Source organism: Grammomys surdaster, unplaced genomic scaffold (assembly GCF_004785775.1).
Source record: "Grammomys surdaster isolate TR1022 unplaced genomic scaffold, NIH_TR_1.0 126133, whole genome shotgun sequence".
Classification (NCBI taxonomy): Eukaryota; Metazoa; Chordata; class Mammalia; order Rodentia; family Muridae; genus Grammomys; species Grammomys surdaster.
Window position 1 is genome coordinate 3,111,044 of NW_021620941.1, and position 14,920 is coordinate 3,125,963.

The 14,920-nt window shown below is 46.0% G+C and overlaps 1 protein-coding gene across 2 annotated transcripts in view; it reads right to left on the reverse strand.

The window, feature by feature from the left end:
* Positions 1 to 14,920, reverse strand: part of Gpr107 (G protein-coupled receptor 107) — a 72,829-nt gene that overhangs the window by 47,705 nt on the left and 10,204 nt on the right. For both annotated transcript variants that reach the window (XM_028756927.1, XM_028756926.1), the window contains exons 2-4: positions 3,759 to 3,881; positions 3,096 to 3,146; positions 2,449 to 2,531 (exon numbers count right to left, since the gene is read on the reverse strand). In XM_028756927.1, the coding sequence (XP_028612760.1) occupies positions 2,449 to 2,531; positions 3,096 to 3,146; positions 3,759 to 3,881 (257 nt within the window). The remainder of the gene's footprint in view (positions 1 to 2,448; positions 2,532 to 3,095; positions 3,147 to 3,758; positions 3,882 to 14,920) is intronic.

Genomic DNA, 14,920 nt, shown 5'->3' on the forward strand with positions numbered 1-14,920 from the left:
CTTCCAGAGGTCCTGAGTTCAATTCCCAGCAACCACATGGTGGCTCATAACCATCTGTAATGGGATCCGATGCCTTCTTCTGGTGTGTCTGAAGACAGTGTACTCATATATATAAAATAAATAAATTTCTAAAAAATTAAAAAAGATATGTGTCATTATACCTAACCTTTCTTTTCCCTTCTTAACAGACCCAATTTTGCCTAGGCCACTTGCTCATGCCTGGCAGCACACTGACCTAAGCCAGTACACCAGTCAAACCTGTTTGTGGGAAGTGTTTGATTTCCTCCTTCCCCTTGGCTGGTTATGAGAGAGGAAACAGAGGGCTGGTGACAGCTGGGACACTGCCTGAGAAGTGGACACTGAGGGTGGGGGAGCAGAGGTAAAAGGCATGAGATCCCTAATTAGTCCCTAATATGAGCAAGCCGCCACTGAGCTGCCCTTCCTGAACCTGCTGCCACGCAGGGCCTCCAGGTGGGAGTCAACCCCCAGCTCAGTCCTGTTTGCCAAACACTATAACCTAGGAGATTGGCAGCCTTCCTGGCAGGTGAAAGCAGAGCCAACTGGGGGTGGATGTCTTACTGAAGCTCAGAGGAGTTCTATGACAAACTGCTTTATTTTTTAAGAGACTTCCTCACTGGAAGCTTCCTCTTTCTGCTTCTGACCATGTGTATTTCAAACTGGCCACTCTGAGCTGCTAGCAGCTAGGTCTGGATACAGTATTCTTTACTTATAAGCCTTTGAAGGCTCCCTCGGGAATTACACACACACACAGGGCCAGAGAGCTAGCTCATTGGTGGCTAAGCCTGACAACCTGACTTTAAGCCCAGAAGGCTGCACAGTGGAAGAAGAGACCTAACTCCCCATAAATTGCTCCCTGGTCTCTATATGCTCTGATCAGCACCAATACAATAAATGAACAGAAGAAAAGAGGGATGTTACAGATAAGTTGAGATGGCTGGGCATAGAGATGCTTGGTTGGCAAAGTACTTGCCTCCAAATTATGCAGACCTGAATCTAATCCTCAGAGCCCACGTGTAGAAGTGGGCGTGGTGTTGTGAGCCCACAACCCCAGTGCTAGGAAGGTAGAGACAGGAGACTCCTGCAGTTTACTGGCCAGCTAATCTAGGTAAATCAGCAAAGATTCAGGTTCAGTGAGAAACTCTTCATCAAGAAAAGAAGGTAGAGGCCGGGCAGTGGTGGCGCACGCCTTTAATCCCAGCACTTGAGAGGCAGAGGCAGGTGGATTTCTGAGTTCGAGCCCAGCCTGGTCTACAGAGTGAGTTCCAGGAAAGCCAGGGCTATACAGAGAAACCCTGTCTCGAAAAACCAAAAAAAAAAAAAAGAAAGAAAGAATTTAAGGTAGAACCCTGGCCATGGTGGTGCACACCTTTTTCTTTTGGTTTTTTGTTTGTTTGGTTGGTTGGTTTTTTTGTTTTTTTCAGATGGGGTTTCTCTGTGTAGCCCTTGGTGTTCTGAAACTCATTCTATAGACAAAGCTGCCCTTGAACACACAGAGATCTGCCTGCCTCTGCCTTCTGAGTGAGTGCTGGGATTAATGAATTAATTAAAGGTATGTACACCTTTAATCCAGCACTCTGGAGGGAGGTAGTCAAGCAGATCTCTGAGTTCAAGGCCAGCCTGGTCTACAGAGTGAGATCCTGCTTACGGGGGCTGAGGGCTGGGGTGTGATTGAGGAAGATACCCAACATCATCTTCTGCTGCACCTCCCAAACATGAAACCCAGGCAGTGGCCAGATGTAAATGTACCTAACTTGAAAACACAAAATCCCCTAATTCATCTAAGTTCAATGTGTTTATTAAAAGGACTGAGCTGTCACACTCCTCACCAGTGACTTTCTTTTTTAAAGTGCTTTTTTTTTTTTTTTTTTTTTAAGGACAGGAAGCCTTCATTTGTGCTCTGTAGTGGCCATCCCCCAAGGACAATCTCATGAGACACCAGCACTGTGAAGCTGGAAAGGGCACTGAGCCCTGGAGTTAGCCAGCCTCTCAGCGGCAGAAGCCACCTGGATCTTGTCTGGTTTCTTACCTGCCTCCTCTACTGTGTTCCCCAACAGTCACCTCGTGTGCTAACCCAGTGCTGATCACCACGATCCTTCACAGGCCAACCCCTCTCCTGCGGATGCAGACGCCCTTCCTGCTCTCATTCATGTGGAAAATCTGACTCACCACAAGGCTGCCTGCCTAAGGTTGACCTAAAACCATCCTTTCATGATGTGGTGTGCGAACCTCCTCTTCCCTTCCTCCACTGTGCTGCAGTCATTTGGATTGTACTTTGTATGCCTTCCTCCCAGGCTGGTTCTGTTTCTCTGCACATGGGCCTCGTCTCCAGCACTCAGTATAGGACAGGCACACGTTAGATACTGTGTGAGGGTAGCTAGTACCCTCATGGCACTGAGGGTGAGCAGAGGGAACTTTGGAATTACTTACACACTCTTGGAGAGGTCTAAGATGAGAAGAGTGACAGAAGACATAGACTGTTTCTTTAAAATACAGTAATTCACATCTTCATCCTGCCAAAGGAAGAGCAAGTGTGTATCATCGTGTTCACTACGGCAGAAAGAGGCAGATGAGCAGCCTGTGCTCCTCTCAACAGAGCCTAAGGTGGCAGCAGCAGCCACCTTAGAATAGGACTGTCGGCTGAAGGGTGTCCTGAGCCCCAGTGAGGACTCCAGTCAGGCTGTGACCTAAAACTTACCAGCCCCCTGCAATCCTAGCACCTGTGATATACTGTGTTCTGAGATAGCCAAGGATACAAAGTGTGGTGGCGCATGCCTGTAATCCTAGAACTCAGGAGACTGAGGCAGGAGGACTGCTCCAAGTTTGAGAGCACCGTGGACTACAGAATGAAACCCTGTCATCCCCTACTGTCCCTTTAAAAGGGGATGAGGGCTAGAAAGAAGACTCAGTTGTCAAGAGCACTTCTTAAGCTCTTACAGAGGTCCTATTCTCAGGACCCATGATCACAACTGTAACTCAGTTCAGGGGATTCTCAGACAGCACTAAGCAAGCATGTGGTGCACGGACATGCATGCGGGCAAAACCAAAACACAGAAACTTTTTAAAAGGCGACTTACCAGGTAAGAAGAGAAGCCATCGTTCTTGGTCCGATCGAGACTGAATCCGATCTGAGAGAAGCAAAGAGAGGAAAGACTAAGTCCCTCATGCTGTCCTCTGTCCTTGCTCTGTCCTTGCCTTTCTTACTTGAAGAGCAAAATTAAGTTAAATAATAACAAACACAGAAAGCACAGTTTCATTAGCCTGGCTTCTCATTTTTCTTAAGTGCTTTCTTGTAAGAAGGAAATAGCTGCTCAAGTAAAATCACTAATCATATATTTATTCAAGAACTACAGGATTGGACAAATGCTCAATGGTTAAGAATGCTGGCTGCTACGCTCTTCCGAAGGTCCTGAGTTCAATTCCTAGTAACAACATGGTGGCTCAAAACCATCTGTAGTGGGATACAATTCCTTCTTTTGGTGTGCAGATGTACATGCAGATAAATCACTCACATACATAAAATGCATAAACAAACTTTAGAAAAAGGTCACAACGTAAGGCTGGGATGCCGTGGACCAGTGATAGCATGTTTACCTAGCACAGGAAAGCCACCCTGGGCCCCACCCCAGCACTGCACAGATCACAGGAAGGTCCGTCATATCACGTAAAGCTGATCCTGTAGCGGACTTCGGTTCTACCCACACTGACGAGTAACCCCGAACGCACAGGAAGACACTTGCCTCACCGTCCTTGTCCGCGGCTCCCTCAGGCTCGTTCACAGACAGGCTGCTGACGTTGACCACCATGTACCCGTCCTTGAAGAACCCGAAGGTGTTGAGATGGACTTTATGTCTTACATCATCCTACAGAGATGGGGGTTGATTTCTCATTAGTCAGCCTGTTCATTTGCTTGAAAAGCTACCCATGTGTCCAGTTTCATGCTGGCCAGTTCAAGTTCCCTAAAGTGTAAAGACAGATCCAGCTGTCACAAGTTACCCTTCAAATGCTGAAAAGGACTCCCACAGATGTCAAAGCCCTGCAGAGGGCAGCTGTGGATTCATTCACTTCAGCACATTTGTATGGGCTCTGGGCAAATGGGCAGGGTCAAGTGTACACGTGAACCCCTCAGCAAGATGAACCATGATTAAGTCACCCTGTATTCTCCCTGAAAGAACTGTGTCTGGCATCTGGTAGGTACTCAAAACTTGATAGAGGAGGCCAAGTCACATGGTATACACCTTTAATCCTCACCCAGGAGGCAGAGGCAGAAGGGTGAGATCAAGGCCAACCTGGTCTATATAGAGTTCCTTGCCAGCCATGGGTATATAGTGAGACCCTGTTTAAAAGAAAAACAAACAATCCCCCCACTAAAGAACACAGGGCTAGGGGCTAGGGCCTGCTTCAGTTAAGAACACTTGCTGCTTTTCCAGCAACTACATTAGGAGACTCATAACTCCAGGGGATCCTTTGCTTCTGGCCTCTTTGGGCACCTGCATTCCTGTGCACATACCTACCGGCAGATACACACACCTACACATAATTAAGAATAATTTAAAGTTGTAAAGTTATAAACAAAAAAAATTCTGGCGGGGGGAGGGGGTGGTGAAGTAAGTACAAATGCACTGCTGCCCTCAGCTCCTCCCAGACTTTTCTCACCTGAACCTAAGTGATACCAAGTATGATGGGCCTTCAGGGCAGAAGCTAATGCAGAGGCACTCCCAGGAACCAGTCAAGTGGAGACAGATGACTGAGCATGGGGAAATCCCAGGCTCTGCTAAAACCACAGCTCACAGGAATACGCCCACCCCTGCCTGCCTCCATGTCTCAATCTGAAGCAGAACCACACATTTCAGGACCAGGACGAGATATCAGCAAAGCCCTCTAACACTGAGTGCCACCAGGTTCGTCATAACACGTGATATTACTGGAAATTACATGGACTGTGTATGTGACAGGTGGCTCTTTACCCATAAAGCTGGAGTTCCAAGACAAAAGAAGCTGTTGATGGGACCCTCTCCTACAGCTACAAGTTCCCAGGTCTCAAAGGCCATCAATGGGACCTTCTGAGGGACTAGTATAAGCCCCATCCACAAGGCCAAGAGACAATGCACTGGAATGCTGCCACCAGGAGGGTCTCATTTCCTGGCTGACTCTGGCTCTCCCTCCCAACTCGGTCTGAGGGTTGGAGCACTGGCCCTGAGAAATGGTCTAATCGAAGCTCTCTCTCCCCAGACTCCTGCAATATCTCAGAATGGCACTGGCTCCCTCCCCTCACCCCCTCCTATCACCCCGTGATTTCAACTCCCTCTTCATTTGTTTGGTCCTCTGGGAATTTCCCTTAGTGCAGAGTTCAGCTAGGCATTTGGACATGTGTGCCAACCCTCACTTCCCAGTGAGACAGGAGACTGAGGTGAGCTCACACTCCCACAGAGAAGCAATCTGCAGAGCTGTGAGAACTGCTAAGGGCAGCACAGGAAGAGGGAAGACCTACCGCCCTGATGACTACCTTCCCTGTTCTTCACAGGACATGCATGCTCACTGCCATTGCAGGTGCACAGGGGAGAGGCTGTGCGAGCCCCCAGTTGAGTGCCAACAAGGCTGCAGACAGCAGCGGAACTTACTCACACCACCTCAGGGAGTATCTCATAACCCCAGCAAAGCAAGCCCACTCACAACACCAACACACATACACCACACACACCACACATACACACACACACACCACACACACACCACACATACACACACACACACACCACACATACACACATCACACACACCACACACACACCACACACACCACACACACCACACACACCACACACACACACACACCACACACACACACACACACACACGAGACAGGATTTAGAAGGGACAGTCGGAAGAGTGAAAGGGACTTTCTCTTAAGGGAAAGCAAGGCTTAAGAAAATTCTGAAGGCACTAATAATTGTTTCCTGCTGGCTAGTGTGGAAATAAAGTGAACTGTACATTTATATTCAGCACGTATGGAAAGCTTAGTTTTTTCTTATATTTTGTTTATTTACTTGTGTGTATATGCACATGTCACAGTACAAAGAGAAAGTCAGAAGACAACTTGTAGGAGACCAGTCTCTCCTTCCACATGTGGAGCCCAGGTCAGCAGGCTTTCACTGCTGAGCCATCTCACTGGTCCCAAATTTAAATTTTAAGGGTATGATTCTTTTACTCTGTCCAATATGTAGGAAGTTTACAGTAGACATAGAGGTGCACCCCATACATGGGAGGCAGAGGCAGGTGGATCAGCTCAAGAGGATGCGAGGTTGGCTGAGAGGTCAGCACTCCTGCCTCTCTCCTGGAAATGGCAGCAAAGCTCTCTGACAACTGGACAGTACAGGGAGAGGAGGCGGAGACAGAGAGGACACACTGGCCACGTCCTTTGCACTGGACACAGCAGGGCTCTGAGGAGCGCTCTGCTCTCCAACCCGGTGCTGCCTCCCTGCAACTCTACAAGGCAGGTGCTAGTCTGCTCCAGCTACTGAGGAAGGAACAGGCCCAGACAGGTAAGAGCTGGCTTGGATGGTAGGAGAAGCAGTCCCAGCCCAGGCAGAACTCCACGCCTGGGCTCTTACTCACTGCATGCCTCGTACTCACAAGCAAATAAACAGCACATCTTTTATCTTGCTTTGAACTAGCCTGCCTTACACAGGAGTCGAAAGTGCCAGGGCTTGTCCCTGCTCACACACACACACACAGCTCCGCCAATGAGGGGAACAAACCCCAGCCCCATCATTTCATCTACAAGTCTCTTTGTATGGATCTCCAATGTGAGCCGCAAGAAAGACAACAGTCTGGTGTACGCTTCATCGCACAAGCCGCACATCAGGCTAATTCAACAAGTTCATTCAGCTATGGACGTCAAGGTCACAGGAACATAAAATACTGGACTGGACTGAGGATGCAGCTCAGAGGGAGAATGTTGCCTGCAATGTGTGAATGAGCTGCTTGCTAGGTTTGGTCCTGAGCACTTTAAAAGTACATTAGTGAATGGAATACATCACCACACCTAGATACCCAAACAAGGTCGATATTAAGAGTGTGCTGCTCTTGCCCGGCTCTCCTCACAAGTACTCTGCCAACAATCTACACAGTGGGCCAGCCCTAGTTTGATGATGAAACATTGTTGATTAATATTCCATCTTGGCTTTGTTTTCCTTAAAATGGGATTTCACTGAGTGGCCCATACTGACTTTCAACTCAAAATCTTACTTCAGCCTTGCAGATCCACTACACAAAACCTGGACATAGTCATCAGAGAGAAAAATGCAGCCCCTAATTCCAGAATATGTAAAGCTATTCTGAAATGCTTGCTTGCTCTTAGCTTCAATAATCTATTTTGTTAAACTGAAACTTTATTTTAAAACCCAGATGTAGAGGAGGTGGCCTTGATCCCAGCACTGGAAAGGCAGAGGCAGAGGGGCAGAGGGGCAGAGGGGCAGAGGGGCAGATGAATCTCAGATTCACCTTGTGGCAAATAAATAAATCAGGGCCTACAAGATGGCTCAGTGAGTGGGGCACTTGTTGCCTGCTAAGCCTGATACTCTGAGTTCAACTTCTAGGACCCACGCAGTGAAAGGAGAGAACCAGCCCACACAAGTTAACACCTGCATGTTCACAATGCATACATGCCCCTCCCCCACATTAGATAAATAAAAATTTTTAAATGATAAAATAAGTAGTTAAAGCCATATGTGGCGATACACATCTGCAATCCCAGCATTAGGAGCCTGAGGCAAAAGGATTACAGGCTGAAGGGCCATCCTGGGCTATACAGAACTTTTTTATTCAAATCCCAATGCTAGGAAAGCAAAGGCAGGTGGGTCTCTGTGAGGCCAGCCTAGTCTACATAGTGAATTCTAGGTTAACCAGAGCTATAAAGTAAGATCTTGTCTCGCCCCCAAAAACATTTTTAACATATTTTATGTAGACTGTATTACAGAGAGACAGACAGAAGTGAATTCTTACTAAAGTAAGTTGAGCTAAAAGTTCAGGTTTACCGAAATAAAATAAAAGTTTTTAAAAGACAACAGAAAGCTAATAAACATGCTGACATCTGGAACCTCATCAATAGTCAATTTAAATGAAATATCACTATTTTACTCCTGGGCTGGCAGAAGCCAGGTTGAGGTCGTACTGTGCTTGGGAAACGTGGACAACAGAATACTCAATCTGCTGCAGGCAATCAGTTAAAGGAGGAAGGAGTTCTGCGTCCCCACAGGGCCCAGCATCAGATGCCTAGCTAGACTCTAGCTGCTCCAGATCACAGTGAGGAAAAAGAGAAAGGAGAAGAGCATCAGTGACAAAGTCCTTTGTGTCTCTCTGGAACTCATCACTCGACATCCCTTTCTTCACTCAGAAAATGGCTAGGTCCTCTTTTAGTTTTTAACTTATATCAGCAAGCAAGAAATAGTGGCCCTGAAAGCTTGAGGCAGGAGGATTGCCATGAGTTCAAAGCCACCCTCAACCAGATGAATGCCAAGCTACCCTGGGCTATAAGATGTGACCCTATGGAGATTTAAGCTAAAATCCTAGACTCAAACTGAAGCATGGAACTGAAGAGAGCTGCAGCCAAGATAAAAGTAACTGAGATGGAGACAGCTCCACCCTTCTTGTCCTACTGGGATGAATACTCTGGGTTCACCTGGGAGCAGCTACTGGAGCGAAAAAGAACACTTCAAGAAAGACCGAAGCCCTAACGAGGAGACTCTGGAGGCCTTGGCTGACAAACTCAGACTGAGAAAAGGACGCACTAGGATTTGGTTCTTCAGTAAAGGGTGTGAAACGATGCTGAAGTGGTTGGCTAAGGCCTGCGCTTATTGGAAAATGAGTAGTTGCCACTCGACAACAAGAGATCACCAGGCAGAATGGACTCCCCAAAGCTTTGGAAGCCTTGAAGAGTCTCACAATCTCTTCTGGGAACCAACGCAGAGCTGGCACGTCACAGGATTTCTGATCCCTGGCATAGGCTCTTCTTGGTAATGTTTTTTCAGCTTCCTCGTTGGGGCAGGAGGCTGTTGGGTTTTACGTCTATCACTGGTACATTAATACTAAAGCTTACATTCATAGAAAAAAAAAAAAAAGAATGTGTCCCTATATCCAGAAGAGAAAAAAAGCAAACAAAAATAGGAAAAAAAAAAAAAAAAGAGAGAGTTGAAGGTACAGCTCAGTTGTTAGAGGGCTCTGGTTTTGAAGCCCAGCACTGCATAAACCAACCACGGTTCAGACCTAAGATCACATATATAGAGATAAGATCAGAAGTTCAAGGCCATTCTCAGCTATTTAACAAGTTTGAGGCCAGCCTGAAACAAATTACACCCTGTCTCAAAAACAAAAACCTCAGTCCCTGGCAAGGGCTGGTGATACCTGACTGTAATTGCAGCTACTTGCTAGGCTATGTCAGAGGGCGGCAGGTGACAGGCTAGCCTGGGCAGAAGGCTGCTTGGAAGAAGGGAGGACCCACGTGTGAAACCATAAATATCACATAATAGCAGTTTTAAAATCTGGCTACATAAATAATGTTTACATAGATCTGCAACTTCCATTTTCAACAAAAATGTATCCTTCATGGACTCTGTATGGATACTTTTTCCTGTTGTTGCTTGTAGTCCATCTGCCCAAACACAGTCACAGTTCTACACACACACACACACACACACACACACACACACACACACACACCACCAGGAGCACACAGCCATTCCTGAGACTCTTCTGTAACTACACTGTCTGGCGTCAGCCCGTGCCTCCTCTCACACACATGCACTGTCTATGCTGGCTTCTAGGCTGTATTAATGTAGCAGTGAAACATCAGCGCTTACTAGAAACTGCAACTCTTACCTCCAAAGTCCAGGAGAGTCCTGCTCCTAACCACAAAAATCAGGAGGATGCCAGGCCTCAAGGTTCCCAATCTCAGAAAAAAAATGAAGCTGCTGGTGACTCAGTTGACATTTTCTGAATGTCTGTTTGTGCTCCTTGTCTATTAGATAGCTGTTTCATTTTTATGAAGTATCTTTGTTTATATATTTTTTGCTTATTCCTATTAAGATTTTTTTTGAAATAGACTTTTTAAGGTTTATTTTTATTATTTACTGTGTCTGCCTATTTGGATACATGTATGCCCATACAGGTGCCCTTGGAGGCAGAAAGGAATGCCCCGGAGTTGGAATTGTGAACCGTCCATCTTTCTAACCCTTGTATCATGCCTCCAGACTGAAAGTCTGTGATCTACTGTGGCAGCTTTCCTTCTTACTAGCACCACTGCCGCTGTCTACTACTGGGAGGAGGAGTGAGTGGGCACGGTGTGGAGGTCAGGAGACAACTCCATGCCACTCCTTCCACCTTTAGGAGAACTCCAGGGATTGAACTCAGGTCGGCTGGTTTGCACAGCAAGTGTGATGCCTGCTGAGCCATCTTACCAGCCAGAGAGCTCACCTTTGAGCTCACCTTATGCTGCAGATCTCTCTTCCAGTCTTTAAAGTTTTTTTTAAATTGTGTGATACATGTTGTCATATATGAGTTTTTCATTTTTTTTTAATTCTGAAGAAAACCTGTCAATCTTTATTTCTAGTAGTTATCTAACATACATGCTTGTATGTGTGTGTTTGCATGCAGCAAGGCCAGAGGACAACCGCCAGCTTCAAACTCATGAACACTTCTACATTCTTTGAGATAAGGACCCTCACTGCTTGGAACTTACAGATTAGAGGAGACTGACTGGTGACAGTCCTGAGGTCCACCTGTCTCTGCTTCCCCACTGGGATTACAATGAGTGCTGGCATGCCTGACATGTTTTTACACGAGTGCCAGGGACTGAATTCAGGTCCTCAAACTTGTATGTCATCTGAGCCTCTATACCAGCCCTCCTGGTAGTACTTTAAAAAATTCTTGGGACTGAAAAGAGATGCCCCAACAGTGAGGAGTGCTATTTGGCAGCCACAAGGACTGGAGTCCAGACCCATCACCACATAACAAGCTATGCATCCCCAAAACAGCTGTAACCCCAGCTCTGAAGACGGCTACAGTTGCTGATTTCCAACCCTAAAGACACAAAGTCCAGGTTCAGAGAGACCCTGTCTCAAAGGAATGGGTGATAGAGATGGAGGAGGTCACTCAGCACCCTAGTCCTTCATACCTGTGTGTCCTGCCTGTATACACGCACTCAGGCCTTCGTACCTGTGTGTCCTGCCTGTATGCACGCACTCAGGCCTTCGTACCTGTGTGTCCTGCCTGGATACACACTCAAGCCTTCGTACCTGTGTGTCCTCCCTGTATACACACTCAGGCCTTCGTACCTGTGTGTCCTGCCTGTATACACACTCAGGCCTTCGTACCTGTGTGCACATATGCACACACACAAATTAATTAGTTACATTTAAACAGTCCTTAAGTCCGAGGTTATAGAATACTCACGGATATCTCTTTCCAAAACACTAGCCTACATAGAATATATTTCCGTGTAAAATATAAGGTGGGTACCACAAAGTGTGAAGACTACTTAGGAGCAGCATCTCCTAACCCCCATTATTCTATGATCCCACATCTGCACAGATGTCATTCTCCCATTTAGACATCTCTGCTTACTGTGCTGGCTGTCCCCTCCTGTCACGTGGCTTCAGGATGTGATTCTGAGCAAGATAAGAGCCCTATCTCCTTGTGTGTATTTCTGTTGGCTACTTCAAAGCTACTGGTGATTGATGAGAGGACAGAGTGTACAAAGGAAGCCCCGAGGAGCAAATAATGCCATTGAAGCTAGAAGGAACAGGTCTGAGAAAAACTTCATCCAGCTCCACACATTTGCAGTAGCTCTGGAGAGAGAAAGCTGGCTCATCAATGAGCATGTGCATCCTTCCTGGGGAGAACAGGGGGCTACTGATGAATTTCATTCACAGTGAAATCATGTATTAGCTACTCTTCTATTGCTATGATAAATTATCACAACCAAGGCAACTTACAGAGGAAGTTTATGTGGGCTTACCGTTCAAGGGGGATAAGAGTCTCTGATGGCAGAGTAGGAGCATGGCGACTGGAACAGGGAGCTAAGGGCTCATATCTTGAACCTCCAGCATAGAACAGAAGACAGTGAGCTAGAAATGGTGGGAGTCTTTTAACTCTCAAAGCTGGTCTCACAACTCCTCTAGCAAAGCCACATCACCTAAGATGCCCCAAACAGCACCGCTAACTGGGGACCAAGAATTCAAATGCCCAAGACCACGGAGGACATTTCTAATTCAAACTATCACAGATCATAGGATTCAGTTTTTAAGGAAATCACTGTAGGGCTAGAGAGATGGCTCAGCGGTTAAGAGTACTGCCTGCTCTTTCAAAGGTCCTGAATTCAATTCCCAACAACTACATGGCTCACAACCGTCTATAATGGGATCTGATACCCTCTTCTGGCATGTAAGTATGCAGGTACCTGTACATACATACATACATACATACATACATACATACAGTAAATTGCTCTAGTGAGCTAAATAAATAAACTTTAAAACTCCACGAGCTGGAAGAGTGCTGGGACACCAGTTCAAGACTACCCTGGTCCAGGAGCCATACAGGTGGACTACAGGAAGCAGTAATTGTAGTAATTTCACACTACAAGACAGAGGACTGGGAGCTATTTAGAGTACTCTATAGAACTTAGTGACTTGGTGAAATGACAGATTTCCAGCTTGAGAAATGAGCAGCCAGTGATCTAGTTACTAAGAAAGCCAAAGTAGGAGCCAGGCAGTGGTGGCGCACGCCTTTAATCCCAGCTCTTGGGAGGCAAAGGCAGGCGGATTTCTGAGTTCGAGGCCAGCCTGGTCTACAAAGTGAGTTCCAGGATAGCCAGGGCTATACAGAGAAACCCTGTCTCGAAAAACCAAACCAAACCAAACCAAAAAAAAAAAAAAAAAAAAGAAAAAAAGAAAAAAAGAAAGAAAGAAAGCCAAAGTAGGAGGACGAGTACACAGGCTGGGGGCAGGGGTGAGGAGGACAGCATAAGTCTAACACAGAAGACGATGAGAGTGCTTGAACACACATGGGTCCTGCCACCCTACTCCAACACACTGAACTGTTTCCATGAAAAGTAAAGACAGATGGGGCAGCCTGTGCTTGGAGTCCTATAATTGGGAGGTAGAGGCATGAGATCAAGATTTCAAAGACAAGCCAGGCTTCACTGTGCATGCCTTTAATCCCAGCACCTCAAGGGAGGCAGAGGAAGGCAAATCTCTGTGAGTTCAAGAGCAGCCTGGTCTGTAAAATGAGTTCTAAACCATTGAGGCTATTACACAGAGAAATCTTGTCTCAGAAAAACCACTTTAAAAAACAGGGAGAGTGCAAAAACAATCTTGTGATGAGTGAACCAAGGCCTTGGATGTGCCAAGCACATGTGGTACTACTGAGCTACACTTCCAACTCCTGGTGTGGTTAAGTTTGATTTTTGCAATGCTGGGAACCGAACTCAGGGCTTTATGCATGCTAGGCAAGTGCTCCATTATGAAACTATATCCCCAGGCCCTATTTTATCACTGAACTCGTTGCAAGCTAATTTCAGATTAAGAATTCTAATTTTGCTGGGCCTTAAATCTCAGCACTTGTGCTCGGAGGCAGAGGCAGGCAAATCTGAGTTCAAGGCCAGCCTGGTGTTCAGAGAGAGTTCCAGGGCAGCCAGGGCTGCAAACCTGGGTTTCTAACCTGATCAAGTCTATTCTTCCCAACTTCAAGCAAAGTAAGACCATCTTAGGTTTCTTTGGTAGACCCTCTGCTGGTAAGTGTCATCTCCTTAGATAACAAATAAAGACTGTCTAAGAAAAAAGATTCTAGTACAATTATAGGATAATCTTAGGGAACATGTTACAAGAGAGAAAACCATCGAGTCATTTGGCACAGGGGAGAAATCAATCACAGAACTACACTAGGTTGGCACAAGAGAGGAGTCAACCACAGAACTGTTCTAAGTTTGCTTCTACTACATATAAAGGTTGGTATAGAAGGTTAGAACATACTGATTACTCAGGCTGGCCAACATAAACACTGCCAGTGTTTACCTAGTGATACCAGACACCTGGCCCTTTACTACTAGAAATGCTGGACAGGAAGCCAGGAGACATGGCCCCAGTGTGTCCTGTTGCAAGTTTTGTTTCTAATTCCTCAGCATTATGAACTCAGCTAAATTATATCCTCAATAAAAACAGTCTGCAAACCTCAAAATGGGAGCGTTTAGAAATCAGGAGTTCTTAGCCACAGAGTGGTGATTCTGCAAACTCTGATATGTTGATAAACTGTACCAGGATTGGGATGCTATAGGAAGGCCAAGAAAGCTGTGTGGCCTTCAAAGAGCATGTCCCTGGGGAGAGCTCCTACAGTGTTAAGGAGCCAAGTCTGACCTGTCTTGCAAACAAAACCCAAAAGCCCAAGTATATGCTTGTATGAATTTGGCCAGGTTTCAAATCTACAATCTGTCTGTACCCTTTAAACCCTACATTCACAAGACTTGATCCTTCACACCTAATGGAAAGTGTTTCCACAAAGACAGCTTTGTCCACATCCACAGCTTCTTTGGACACTGACTATTAGGAAAATGTACAAGGCTTTGAGTCATAAGGATGTCACCTTCTGTTCTCCAGGTCTAACAACTGGCTGACAATCCTGTGTGTAAGCCTTAGAGAAATTTATACTGTGGGTTAGTTACTGTAGCGGTTCTTGGTGTTTATTTCAAGCCTGTCATAAACATCTTCCTTAGGCAATGATCATAGAGGTTGAAAGAAAAAGGCCCACTTCTTAGAAACACTTTGAACTCTGAGTTTAAATTATCAGGTTTGTTCTTTCTTATTTTATTTCTCCTTGAATCAAGGCATGTATTTCAAGCGAGATTTGAATT